General features: G+C 35.1%; 1 protein-coding gene and 2 pseudogenes across 1 annotated transcript in view; all 3 read right to left on the reverse strand.

Moving 5' to 3' along the window:
* Positions 1–736: 736 nt before the first annotated feature.
* Positions 737–13,652, reverse strand: part of BACE2 (beta-secretase 2) — a 124,356-nt gene continuing 111,440 nt past the window's right edge. The window contains exon 9 of the mRNA XM_072614781.1: positions 737–3,724. Coding sequence (XP_072470882.1) covers positions 3,474–3,724 — 251 coding nt within the window. The 3' untranslated portion in view covers positions 737–3,473. The remainder of the gene's footprint in view (positions 3,725–13,652) is intronic.
* Positions 9,967–11,068, reverse strand: LOC140503848 (malate dehydrogenase, mitochondrial pseudogene; annotated as a pseudogene).
* Positions 12,569–13,507, reverse strand: LOC140503079 (14-3-3 protein zeta/delta pseudogene; annotated as a pseudogene).

Genomic DNA, 13,652 nt, shown 5'->3' on the forward strand with positions numbered 1-13,652 from the left:
TTCCATTTGCAACATTCCAATTGTGAGTGTGTGTGTGTGTATGTGTGTATGTATGTATTCCATTTATAAGATATATGAAGGAAATTTGTCATTGCATTTTTGCTGGACTGGTTGTTTTTAATGCCCCACCTAGAATCTGAATCCAAGGTCACCATGGTTTGTGCTTCCAAGTTCCTGGATATTGTTTTCTGTACATAAAACCTGAGGATAAACACACTGAGTCTGTTTCTCAGAGCCACTGGGCCAAAAGGGAGGGCAGGGGAAGGAAGTCCTTCCCCCTTCCCCAATTCCCATCAATTCATCAGTACTTTTCTTAGCCTTCTCTAAAATCTGCAAAGAGCACATTGGAGAGACAGTGAGTATCCCAGTCTATTAGTTTTTAAAGATGAAATCTGTTTGGGCTAAGCAGCCAATAGAAACTGTTGCTCCCTCTCTAGCAGGGGAACACAGGATGTCTTCTCCCAAAAGAATGGTACCTCAACATTAGATGATCTGAGCATGATCATTAATATGAGCATTATTATTAATATATAATTCATATATTTCTATGAAAATATCATGACATCCTAAATGAAAGGTAAACAAGAGGAATTTACTATGGAACACAGAATACTAATGCAATTTCATTGAAATAGTGCGTAGTATATATTAAGGTGCTAAAAACAGTTATTTTGCTTTAATAGAATGAAGTGACAACAAAATAAAATAAATCTTGATAAAGAAATACACAGTAAAGTTAATTAGGTCATGGCTATTTTTTAATTATTTCAAAGGCAAAGAAGAAAGGACAATTCCTATAGATTTTGGATCTAATACTCTATTCAAAGAGCTCTAAAAAGTTGAGTAAGAAAAGCTAAATATGGCAAGGAATATCACCTACAAAAAAGGCACTGGCTTCCTCAAGTATTATTACTGACCATGGATTATGACTAAAATGATAGGTTTGTACAACAATTATTAGAATTCCTATCTCACGAACTCCTCCACTAACATTCTAAGTTACCATATTCCCAATCTCATCTCTAAATAATCACAACTCTTTGTTCTGTTATGTTTTTCGGTCTAGGCCTGGTATTTAGTTAATTGAGAACTGTTTGGTGAGGAAACTCTCTTTACCAATGGAGACTAGTAGCTATTCTACAATGTATATAGTCTGGGGCACTGATTTGCCTAGGGTCTCAGAGTTAGTATGCATTACGTACTAGAACACTTGTCTTTCTGACTTCAAAGCCAGATCTCTATTTACTATGTAATAAGAAAAACCTTAGGTTGGGGGGGAGGGAAAGGAATAAAGAGATAGCTTATGGATTGGGTGGCCAGCCAATATTACAATTGATATGAATTACTCTTTCCAAGTATAGAATTCACTGAACTATTTGTGAGCAGGGATTGTTTCTTTTTTGTACTTGAAGTCCTGGTTGTCTAGGAAAATACCTACCACATGTTAGGTGCTTTAAAAATAGTTGTTGAATGATTGCCTATGAAATTAGAACCAATGGAGCACACACACACTTTCTCTCTCCCCCTTCTCTCTCTCTCTCTCTCTGTCTCTCTGTCTTTCTCTCTCTCTCTCTCTCTCTCTCTCTCTCTCTCTATATATATATATATATATATATATATATATGTATTATAATTTTATAATACATAAAATTATATATTTTATATACATACAATATATGTATATTATATATAATATAATCTTCAGTGTATCAATAAGGCTTCTGGGTTAAAATAGCTGTTCTGTGTGATTATATACAGCATTATGTAGAAGTAGAGTATGCAGGGTCATCCAGAGGACAGAGAACTTGCCTCAGTTTGAAAGCTCAAGTCCCGCGTCTGATTTGAGTGAGACCCTGGGCAAGTCAGTTAAGCCTTTTAGCAACCCAAGTAAGTAGCTAAAAGTTGCAGAACAATTATTGATCTGCGTTGGTGTAGGGAGTTTCCTCACAAGGAATGACTTTCATCAGTGAAGACACATATAAAATAACATTCAAGTCAGTGAGAAATTGCTAGGTGTGTTTAGGGTATGGATTGTTGATGGGAATTATTATAACCGCAAAAGAAATTCTATCCAGAGGAAATCAACATTTACGTGGAACTTTCCATGGGATCAGAGTGATTACAGAGGATATCCACTCAGCTGACAATAAGAAATAACATGGAAAGTTGGGTAAGGGAAAGTGTTGATAATCAATTATTGGAAAAACTCAAAATCCTAATTGCAACATATATTTTATAATGCCATCAGTTGCATCTCTGAATAAGCAGTGTAATCAAGAATTTTTTCAATTTCTATCTATTTAAAGCAGAGAACTGTTACATGTCAGTTTTAGCCATTTCTTATTGCCTAAAACCTGAATATCCACAAAGTGGGTAAATTTTGTATTTAAAACTAATCTAGAATTATTATGCTTCAGATATATAAAGGCGTAAGCTTCAGGTATAGGTGTAGGGGTATCTGAGCACAAGAAGTAGTACTTCTAGAGTTTTGAAAGTGGATAAAATTGTCCGTTGCTTCATTTTCACCTCACTCTTCTAAGTTCACTGAAAACTAGTCATAAATAACTGGTATCCATGAAAAAAATAGTGTAAGTTAATTTACCTACTAGGGTGAAATCTAAACATGAAAACTTACTTTTTAGTTACTGTAATTCTGATGGTTTGTGAGAGGGAAATATATCAACAAAAGCAGATGAAACAAAAAGGTCTTTTATGTTTTTATGTGAGTGAATATTAAGGTCTTTAATGATGACTGGTTTAGAATTATTCTGGTAGGAACAACTGAGAGTTCAAAATCTCTATTTGTGTGGTATCTATGACAAGAGGGTCCCTCACCACCCTAAAAAGCAGAGACAAGTAAAGGTTGTCAAGTGATGGTGACACTGTCATTAAGTATTTTAGAACTCTAATCCAAAGTACACAGAAGGGCCATGAAAATGCCTGTTGTGAGCTTATAACTATGGAGAGAATAGCAGGTTCAGTAAACTCATTAAGTCTCTCTTGCCATCATAAGATGAATCTTTATATTATACTAAAATATGTTAAAAATTGAAAAAAATAACTAAAATATAAGTAATTATTTTTTTTTAAATTCTTTTAAAATTGTTATTTACCTTCATCTGAAATTTGAAGTTATAGTCTCTATTTTGGAAGAGATTTTGAAGTGTAAGAGACCTTCTTATTTTACATTTTCAAGTACGTCATTAGATTTTGGCATCCAATATTGTGCAGCATAATGACTTCCATACATAGAGACTGGAGCCCAATTACGAGAATTTGGTTTAGGATAGCTTTTCCCTCCTTGAGGACTGGAAACTTTAAAATCAAGGCACATGGAAATCTGAACTGTATACAGTAAGCAAACAATGATTTGACTCTATAATGTATATAGGAGAAATCCTTGGCTTGTAGTTACATTTTTCACTTAAACTTAATCGCAGACTCCCAAATTCCTTGGGTCTGGATCAAGATTGTCATTTCCAGCGATGCTGGACTAGACAGGATTCATCATTGACTAAATTAGGATCACGAGAACAACGTGGACAGCAGAATGGAAACAACAGTGAGATTAATACAAGGAAGACAATTCCACACAAACTCATGAGAGCATATGAGACAATCCACAAAATGGGTTCTTTCGAAGGTGAACGAGGGATGCAGCTGCTTGCTATGTCATCTGTTGAGAAAGGTCCTGAAATCTCAGATACTGGGACACCATCAACTTCTAGAAAAGAAAGAAAAATTTTTTTTTAATGTTATAAAAGTGCATATTTTCAGGATAAAAGACAATAGGATTATAATAATATTGGTTTAGACATGATAAGGACCTTTGAGGTCAATAGCCAACACTCTATTATTTACTGAGTAATTATTTGGTTATGTGATTGTCCATTCTTAATTTCTTCCTCTCCTTTGCTTTTTCATTAAATTGTTATTTGCCCATTATTATGGACAGGTGAAATGGAAATTACTAAGTGAAACAACCTAGTTCTGAACATTCTTTTAATGTTACCTCAACAGGTAAGTTCAAAATTAGTCATGAAAGCAATCTTGTGGTTTCTTAGAACAAGGACGTAATAGAATTACATTGAATGCAAACAGACTGAGTTCTAGATCCCCTAACAGGTATGATAACTAAATTGGGAATAAAAAACCCAGGTCTTATTGTTTAGGAACTAGAATTTTCTCAGTAGCAACACTCTGGGAGGGGAAGTCAAGATGGCTGAGAAAAGTCAGGAAGTTGTCTAAGTTCTCCCCAGTTTCCCTCAAAATACTGTTAAATCAAGTCTTTAAATAAATTCTGGAGCGGCAAAACCCACGAAAAGATGTGGTGAAAAAAATTTCCAACCCAAGATAACTTAGAAAGACTATAGGAAAGATCTGTCTCATTTAGGTAAAAGGGCGGTGTAATGCAGCATAGGCAGTATCTAGGAAAGTGGGAGACTCTTTATCATAGCACAGGTAAGTAACTAAGTCCCTATAGTCCTGGCTTAGCAGGCCAGCAGCTAAACAGAGCAGCTGTGAGGCATCCAGCCTCAGGCAAACTGCCATGCCCTAGCACAACAGGTGTGACTAGACTGAGTCATCCAAGCCCAGTGAGCAAGCCACCAGGCCTAAAGTCACCTGCACAGAAAATAAGTGGCCAGGCCCATAACTCCAAGCAAAAGTGGCACTTGGGACCGTGTCACTGTACCCCAGTAGCAGAGCTGAACTTTAAAAGTCAAAAAATAGGATGGAAAAATGAGCAAAACACACAAAAAGGGCAGCCCATACATAGCAAACTACTATGGCAATGGGGAAAATCAAAACATAAACTCAGAAGAGGACAACAATGTCAAAATACCTTTATATATGAAGCCTTAAAGGAGAATGTAAATTGGAATCAAGTCCAAAAAGTCCTCTTGGAAAAGCTCAAATAGGATTTTAAAAGTTAAATAAGAGACAGAAGAAAAATGAGTATCATTAAGGGAATAATAAAAAAAGAGTTAAAAGCTTAGAAAAGGAAGTACAAAAACTGAAGGAAATGTCTTAAAAAATAGAACTGGCAAAATGAAAAAAAAAAAGTCCCCTGAAGAATTAGCCAAATATAAAAAAAGGGATAAGAGCTAACTGAAGAAAATAATACCTTAAAAATCAGAACTCGACAAGTGGAAGTTAATGACTTTATGAGAAATTAAGTCAAAAAAATCAAAAGAATGAAAAAATAGGAGACATTGTAAAATACCTTATTGGAAAAACCAACTGATCTGGAAAATAGATCTAGAAGAGATAAATTAAGAATTGTTGGACTGCCTGAAAGCCACTATCAGAAAAAGAACTGGGACAGAATCTTTCAAAAAATTATCAAGGAAAACTGCCTGATATCCTAGAACCAGAGAACAAAATAGAAATGGAAAGAACCCACTGATCAACTCCTGGAAAAGATCCCAAAATGAAACTCCAAGGAATAATGTAGCTAAATTCTAGAAGCATCAGATCAAGGAGAAAATGTTGCATGCAGTGAGAAAGAAACAATTAACCTATCAAGGAGCCACAGTCAGGATCACACAGGAATTAGCACCTTCTACATTAAAGGATTGGAGGATTTGGAATATGATATTCTGGAGGGCAAAGGATAACAAGCAAAGATCAACTACCCAGCAAAATTGAGTATAATCTTTCAGGAGAAAAAATGGACATTCATTGAGGGGACTAGCAAATTTTCCTGTTAAAAGATTGGAACTGAACAGAAATTTTGATCTTCAAACAAAAGACTCAAGAGAAGCATAAACAAACAGGAAAAATGTTATTCAAAAAGGTTACACTCTTTACATCCCTACATGGGAACTTTATTAGGGCAGTTAGAAGGAGTACACATAGATGGAGAGCAGCAGCATGAGTTAACTTTGATGTGATAATATTAAATAAAAGGAGTGAAGAAAGCATCATACTGGGAAAAGAAGAAAGCAGAAGCAGAATGGGGCAAATTATATTACATGAAGAGGTGCAAAAGACCTATTTCAGGGGAGAGGGATAAGAGCATTGTTTGAACCTTCCTCACATCAGACTTGGCTCAAAGAGGGCATACACTCAGTTGGGTATAGAAATTTCTTACCCTATAGGGAAGAAGGAAGGGATGGGTAAAGAAAGTGGGGCAGAAAAAGAAGGAAGGGCACTGATGAGGAGTGACAGGGTAAAAAGAGAGAGATAAAAGGAGAAAAATAGAATGGAAGGAAATACACAGTTAATGATCATAACTGTGAATGCAAATGAGATGAATTCTCCCATAAAATGGATACAGATAGTAGAGTGGGTCAAAACCCAGAATCCTACAATATCTTGTTTACAAGAAACACATTTGAAATAAAGAAACATTCACAAAGTAAAGGTAAAAGGCTGGACCAGAATAAAATCTGCTTCAGTTGAAGTAAAAAAAAAAAAAAAAAGCAAGGGTAGAAATCATGATCTCAGACAAGGAAAAAGCAAAAACAGATCTAATCAAAAGAGAGAGGGAAGAAAATTACATCTTGTTAAAAGCTACCACAGACAATGAAATAATATCAATACTAAAAAATATATGTACCAAATGGTGTAGCATCCAAATTTCTAAAGAAGTTAAATAAGTTATAGGAAGAAATTGACAGCAAAACCAAACTAGTGGGGGACATCAACCTCCCCCTCTCAGAACTAGATAAATCTAACCACAAAATAATCAAGAAAGAAGTTAAGGAGGAGAACAGAATTTTAGAAAAGTTGGATATGATATACCTCCAGAGAAAACCGAATGGAGATAAAAAAGAATATACCTTTTTTTCTCAGAAGTACATGGCACCTACAGAAAAACTGACTATATATTAAGGCATAAAACCCTCACAAGTAAATGCAGAAAAGCAGAAATATTGAATGCATTCTTTTCAGATCATGATGCAACAAAATTTAGATGTAATGAAGAAATATGGAAAGACAGCTCAAAAATTAATTGGAAACTAAATAATCTAATACAAAAGAATGGGTGGGTCAAACAACAAATCATAGAAATAACCAATAATTTCACCAAAGATCATGACAATAATAAGAAAACATACCAAAATTTATAGGATGATAAAAAGTACTACTAGGGGAAATTTTATATTTCTAAATGCTTAAAATGATAAGAGAAAGAACAGATAAATGTAGGGCATGCAACAAAAAGAGTTAGAAAAAGAACAAATTAAAAATAACCTATTAAACACCAAATTAGAAATCCTGAAAATCAAAGGAGAAATTAATAAAATTGAAAGTAAGAAAACTAATAAACTAATAAATAAAACCAAGAGCTAGTTTTATAAAAAACACAATAAAATAGATAAACTTTGGTTAATTTGATTTAGAAAAAGAAAGAAAATGAAATTACCCATATCAAAAATGAAATGGGTGAATTCACTACCAATGAAGAGGAAATTAAAGCATTAATTAAGATGTGCCTAACTGTATGCCAATAAATCTGACAATCTAAATTAAGTGGATGAATGTCCACAAAAACAGAAAGTAGCCAAATTAACTGAAAAGAAAAAAAAATACCTACCCTTATTTTAAAAAAAGAAATTAAATAAATCATCAGTGAAATACTTAAGAAAAAACATTCAGGGCCAGAAGGATTTATAAGTGAATTCTACCAAACTTTTGGAGAGCAATGAATTCCAATACTTTATACGTTGTTTTGAAAAATAGGCAAAGAGTCCTACCAAATTCATTTCACAACAAAATATGGTGTTGTGAAGAGCTGAAGTACAGAAAGATAATTATAAACCAATTTCCCTAATGAATATTGATGGAAAAATTTTAAAAATATTAGCAAAGAAATTACAGCAATTTATCTTCAAGAAAATACACTATGAACAGGTAGGATTTATTCCAGGAATGTAGCACTGGATCAATATTTAGAAAACTATGAGCATAATTGATCATATTAATAAAAAAAATCCCAGAAGTCATATGGTTATCTAAATAGAGAAAAAACTTTTGATAAAATATAGTGCCTCATTCTTATTAAAAACACTAAAGAGCAAAGGAATAAATGGAGTTTTCCTTAAAATGATAAGTATTATCTATCCAAGACCATTAGCAAACATTATCTGTAATGTGGATAAGCTAGAAGCCTTCCCGATGAGATTACTGATGAAGCAAGGATGCCCATTATCACCACTATTATTCAATGTTGTACTAGAAATGTTAACTTTAGTTATAAGAGAAGAAAAGGAAATGGAAGGAATTAGAATAGGCAATGAGGAAACAAAACTACCATTCTATGCAGATAATATGATGCTACTTAGAGAATCCTAGAGAATCAATTAAAAAACTTCTTGAAATAACAAGCAACTTTATCAGAGTTGCAAGACATAAAACAAACCCCACATAAACCATTAACATTTCTATATATTACTAACAGAGCCCAGCTGCAAGAGACAGAGAAATTCCATTTAAAGTAACTGTAGACAATATAAAACACTTGGGAGTCTACCTGGCATGACAAATCAGGAACTATATGAGTGCAATTACAAAGCATTTTTCCCACAAATAAGGTCAGATCTAAGCAACTGGAAAAATATCAACTGCTCATGGGTAGGCTGAGTAAATATAATAAAAATGATCATTCTACCTAAATTAATATACTTATTCAGAGCCATAACACATTCTATAGAGCTAGAAAAAATAACAAAATTTATCTGGAAGAACAAAAGGTCAAGGAATTAAAGAAAAAGTACAAAGAGAGATGGCAATAATAAAAATATTTGGTACTGGCTAAGAGATAGAATGGAGGATCAATGGAATAGTTTAAGTACACAAGACACAAAAGTAAATGACTATAGTAATCTATTGTTTGATAAACCCAAAGACTCCAGCTTCTGTGATAAGAACTCACTATTTGACAAAAACTTCTGGGAAAACTGAATAATAGTCATGCAGAAAGTAGGTACAGATAAGGCATAGCTAGACTAAGAGAAGATCAAAATGGGTGCATGACTTACATATAAGCAAATTGAAAGAGCAAGGAATAATTTACCTGCCATATGTCTGGAGAAGGGAAGAATTTTTGACCAAACAAGATTTAGAAAACAGCATGAAATGTAAAATGGATAATTTTGATTGCATTAAATTTAAAAAGTTTTTACAAAATAAAACTAATGCAATCAAGATAATAAGGAAACCAGAAAGCTGGGAAAGTTTTTACAATAAGTGTTTTTGACAAAGGTCTCATTTCTTACTATATAGAGAACTGAGTCAAATTTATAGAAATACAAGTCATATCCCAACTGATAAATGGCCAAAGGATATGAAAAGGCAGTTTCCCAATGAATAAATGAAAAAATTATAATTATATAAAAAATGCTCTAAATCACTCTTCATTAGATAAATGCAAATTAAAACAATTCTGAGGTACCATCTCACACCTATCAGATTGGCTAATATTTCAGATAAGGAAAATGATAAATACTGGGGAATTGTGAAAATTAGGCCACTCATGATTGTTGGCAGAGTTGTGAACTGATCCAACCATTCTAGTGAGCAATTTGTAAGTATGCATAAAGGACAGTCAAACTGGGTATACCCTTTGATCCAGTGATAACACTAACTAGGCTTTTATCCCAGAGATCATAAAAAGGGAAAAGTAAAAAAATTAAAATAAGAGAGAATGAAGAAAAATTAGAAAAAAAATTCAAGAAAATTGTGAAAAGAAAGTTAATAAATTTGAAAAAAGATATAAAATCATAAGAAAATAACTCCTTGAAAACCAGAATTGAGAAAGTGGAATCAAGAGATATTATAAGACCAAGATGCAATAAAATTAGAAAAAATAGAAGAGAATCTGGCACATCTTATTAGAAAAACCACAATCTGAAGAAAAGATCAGAGACAACCTAAGAACTGTCAGATTACTTGAAAGTTATGATAAAAAAAATCTGCATACAATATAATAAGAAATTATTAGAAAAATTGTCCTGAAGTTCTAGAACAAAAGGTAAAGTACAAATAGAAAGACTTCACTGATCAGTGAATTGTTCATGAAAATTTCTTTAAAAAAAAAAAAAAGATGATGGTTTTTTATTGCTGTGCCAATATACCAATCGACAAAATTCATTACTACAATCAATCTCCTCAGTATGGATGCACTGCATATGAAATATCTTTCAAGTGACATGACGCTTTAGTAGGTTAAGGAAATGGGCTCCTCTTTTCACAGTATGGCTTTCTCAGTTCATGTTTTTGATAAAGTCCTCTCCTTTTTTGATGCAAGCTTTCAGATTGGGAATGGCCTCAGTAACCATCTTCTCCTCAAAAAGGTAGTTTGCCGATGCCCAGGTTCTTCTTGGGTGCCTTTTTACCCAAGCAGCAACAGTGTGGAAAAATAGGAGCAGTCTGTTTCTTCTTATCTGACAAAGGAGCATTCGAAGGCTCCTTCTTTCCTGCTGGTTGTGTCCACAACAGAGAAGACAAATCTGGCACTGGCATAGGCTGTTGTTAGGGTAGTAGAACCTGCTCTAGCTTTAGCTTTGACAACCTCTGTCTCAGCCTCTTGGATCCTTCCTGTCAGGGTTTTCAGCTGATCCTCAGGAAACTCCATCTCAGGTGTGCACTGAGAGATCAGGGGGATGATAGGTTTACCTGCATGGCCACCAATGACAGGGACATTGACTCGAGCTGGATCTAGGCCCTTCAGTTCCGCAACAAAAGTATTTGCTCTGATGATATCCAGGGTTGTTTGGGTAGGGGGTACAATGGATAGAGCACCAGTGTAGGAGTCAGGAGGACCTGAGTTTAGACCTCATCTCAGACACTTGACACTCACTAGCTGTGTGACCATGGGCAAGTCACTTAACCCCAATTGCCTCATCCTGGTTCATCTTCAGTCATGCTGATGAATTTCTGGTCACTGGATTCAGATGGCTCTGGAGAAGTGAGGCTGGTGACCTGCACAGCCCTCCCTCACTCAAAACAAAGTCAAGTGCAAGCCATGCCATCATTTCTCTGATGATGGTCTTTGGCAACAAAGGACGAACACACGCACATCCACGATTGTTACACCAAAGATTTTGGTGGGGTTGTGCATGCCTTGTTTCTTAACATATCAACTTAATTCACATATTTTTAACAATTATGCTTGGATTGTTCATAAACATTTCTTTCCCTTTATGAATGAAAAAAAGGAAAATATCTCTACATCTAGGTCATGTATTAATTTTTTCTTAAAAACTTCAGATGTGATAGGGATGGTAGAATTGACTGGGTTTGCAATAATACAGATCATGGCTTCTCGTCAATGCTTGGCATAGGTAGCAGCCAAAGTAGCACAATCGTAGTATTCTGTGATGAAAGATCATCACAAGTCATTCCTGGGGACTCCTGCAGGAATCACAACAACGTCACAGCCCTTCAAGCAATCTGGCAGCTGCTCAGGTCCCATGTAACCTATTACAGTTGCTCTGGTCTCAATGTGGCTCAAATCAGTTGCTACACCAGGGGTATGAACAATGTCACAGGGAGTTAGATGGTTCACCAAAGGGCTATTCTTCAGGAGCAGTGAAAGTGCTGTCCAATTCCTTAAGAAGTACCAAGCACAGCCACTTTTGCATTATTCCGCGGTTTAGGCTTCCACCCACAGGGCAGGGGAAGGTCGACAGTATGGTGGGGATGGACTAAGGGCACTGGGCCTGAAAATTTCTGAAGACATTAAACAAAGCTAACCATCATTTCAAATTATTTCCCTGTTAACTATTTTTACAGCACATGCACATTAGGCAAGTATCAAAAAAAATCACAAAAGCAAAAAAACCTAAAAAAAGTTAAATACTTGTCTTGTTTTACCGCTATGCTTGATAGTGACTTTATGAATATCAAGCAATTCATTTTTACTGCATCTTTACTTGTACATTTGTTCTTAGGTTTGCCTAAACCATTTAAATACAAACAAAATGAGTGGAGCAAAATAATGAAAGCAAACAGCAGGTAATTTTACAAATAATGGGATGTGAACATTTCTGCACTTCTCCAGAGTAAATTGACTGGGTTAAAACTTTGTCTTAAGGAACACTTTTGCAACTGCAATCATAAAGGTGTACACGTTGAGATTGTGTATTCCACAGATACACATGGAATGATATGTAATATCTATGGAACATCTGTTTCTACCACAGCCATGAGTGCTCCAACCCTAAAGTACCCAAAATAGCTATACCTGTGGCTAGAACCAATTATCCCTTCATCCTCCCATGACGACAGATTAATATGTAGGCAGTTTTTTTTGCTTAGACAAGGAAGTTGTTTTTAACACTGTTCTTGTGAAATCACAATGTACCAAAAGTACTATGCCAAAAATGTAAAACGTGTATAAAAATTCCCTATCTCCCTATTGGTCACCTCCGAAGAAAACAGATAAGTTCCCAAGTGCTAACTGGCTCTACTCCCCTAATATTAAACATAATATAATATAATATAGTATAGTATAGTATAATATAATATAATATAATATAAAGCCATATGGGAAATATAGAAATCCAAATAGAAGCAACATAAACTTGTCATCAATCATAAACAAAAACTTTTTGTGGGACAGCATGGATGACAAATGGTCTACTGGGCAAATTTTAGAATGAGACAGACAAAAGTTGGAAGGCTGGTTCATTCTCCCCTCCTTCTCCTGCTTCAGCTTCATCTCCTTGGGTGTCCGACGACCACAATGTCAAGTCGTCTTTCAGTAATTGCATTATTAGTGAGCTGTCTTTGCCTGATTCTTCACTTAATGTATCAAGTTCAGCAATGGCTTCATCAAAAGCTGTTTTTGCAAGGGAGTAGACTTTCTCTGGAGAGTTCCATCATAATGGAACACAGAGAAGTTCAAGACCAGACGCAATCTTATAGGATGCATTGGTTGCATCTCCTTTTTGCTGATTTCAAATGCTTCTTGATATGCTTGTTGTATTATTCCTTTCTTGTCATCACCAGCTGCAACCTCAGTCAAATAACGGTACTGGGCTCCTTTCATTTTCAAATAGAAAACCTTGCTTTCTGCTTGCTAAGCATTAGAAATCAAGAACATTTCCAATACAGTACATCAGTGCCAATATCTCTTAGTTCAGTCTCAATTTTCTCTCTGTATTCTCAGGCCATCTGCTGTTTTTTTTTTCTCCCAGCACCTTCCATCTTTTGTTCAATACTTGAAACAACCCTCTAAGATAACCATCGGGCCCCTACAACATTTTTGTAAGCAACAGAGAGAAGATTCTTCTCCTCGTTGGATAATTCAGCTCTTTGCTCAGTTACAGACTTCATGCAGGGCTGCCATGCCATCATATCTCCCCACCTGCTCAGCCAATTTGGCCTTCCGTACCAGCTCATTTTCATCCACGAATGAATGTTCTGTGCTGGGAGTGAGTGGAGGCTGCAGACAGAAGGATGGGGAGGGGGAAGGAAGGTGGGTTGGGTTTAGCGGTCTCTGGGTGGCAGAAGTGGCGGAACTGAGACTGTCTAGAGATTTTTCAAGAGAGAATATGGAACATATTATTTATCAGACTTATGGATAGAAGAACAATTTATGAATAAACAAGAGACAGCAAAAGTAGGTGAAAAATGTATAATTTTGATTATATGAAATTAAAAGTTTTTGTACAAATAAAACAAATGTAGTCAAGATCAGA

The sequence above is a fragment of the Notamacropus eugenii genome, chromosome 5, assembly GCF_028372415.1.
Source record: "Notamacropus eugenii isolate mMacEug1 chromosome 5, mMacEug1.pri_v2, whole genome shotgun sequence".
Lineage (NCBI taxonomy): Eukaryota > Metazoa > Chordata > Mammalia > Diprotodontia > Macropodidae > Notamacropus > Notamacropus eugenii.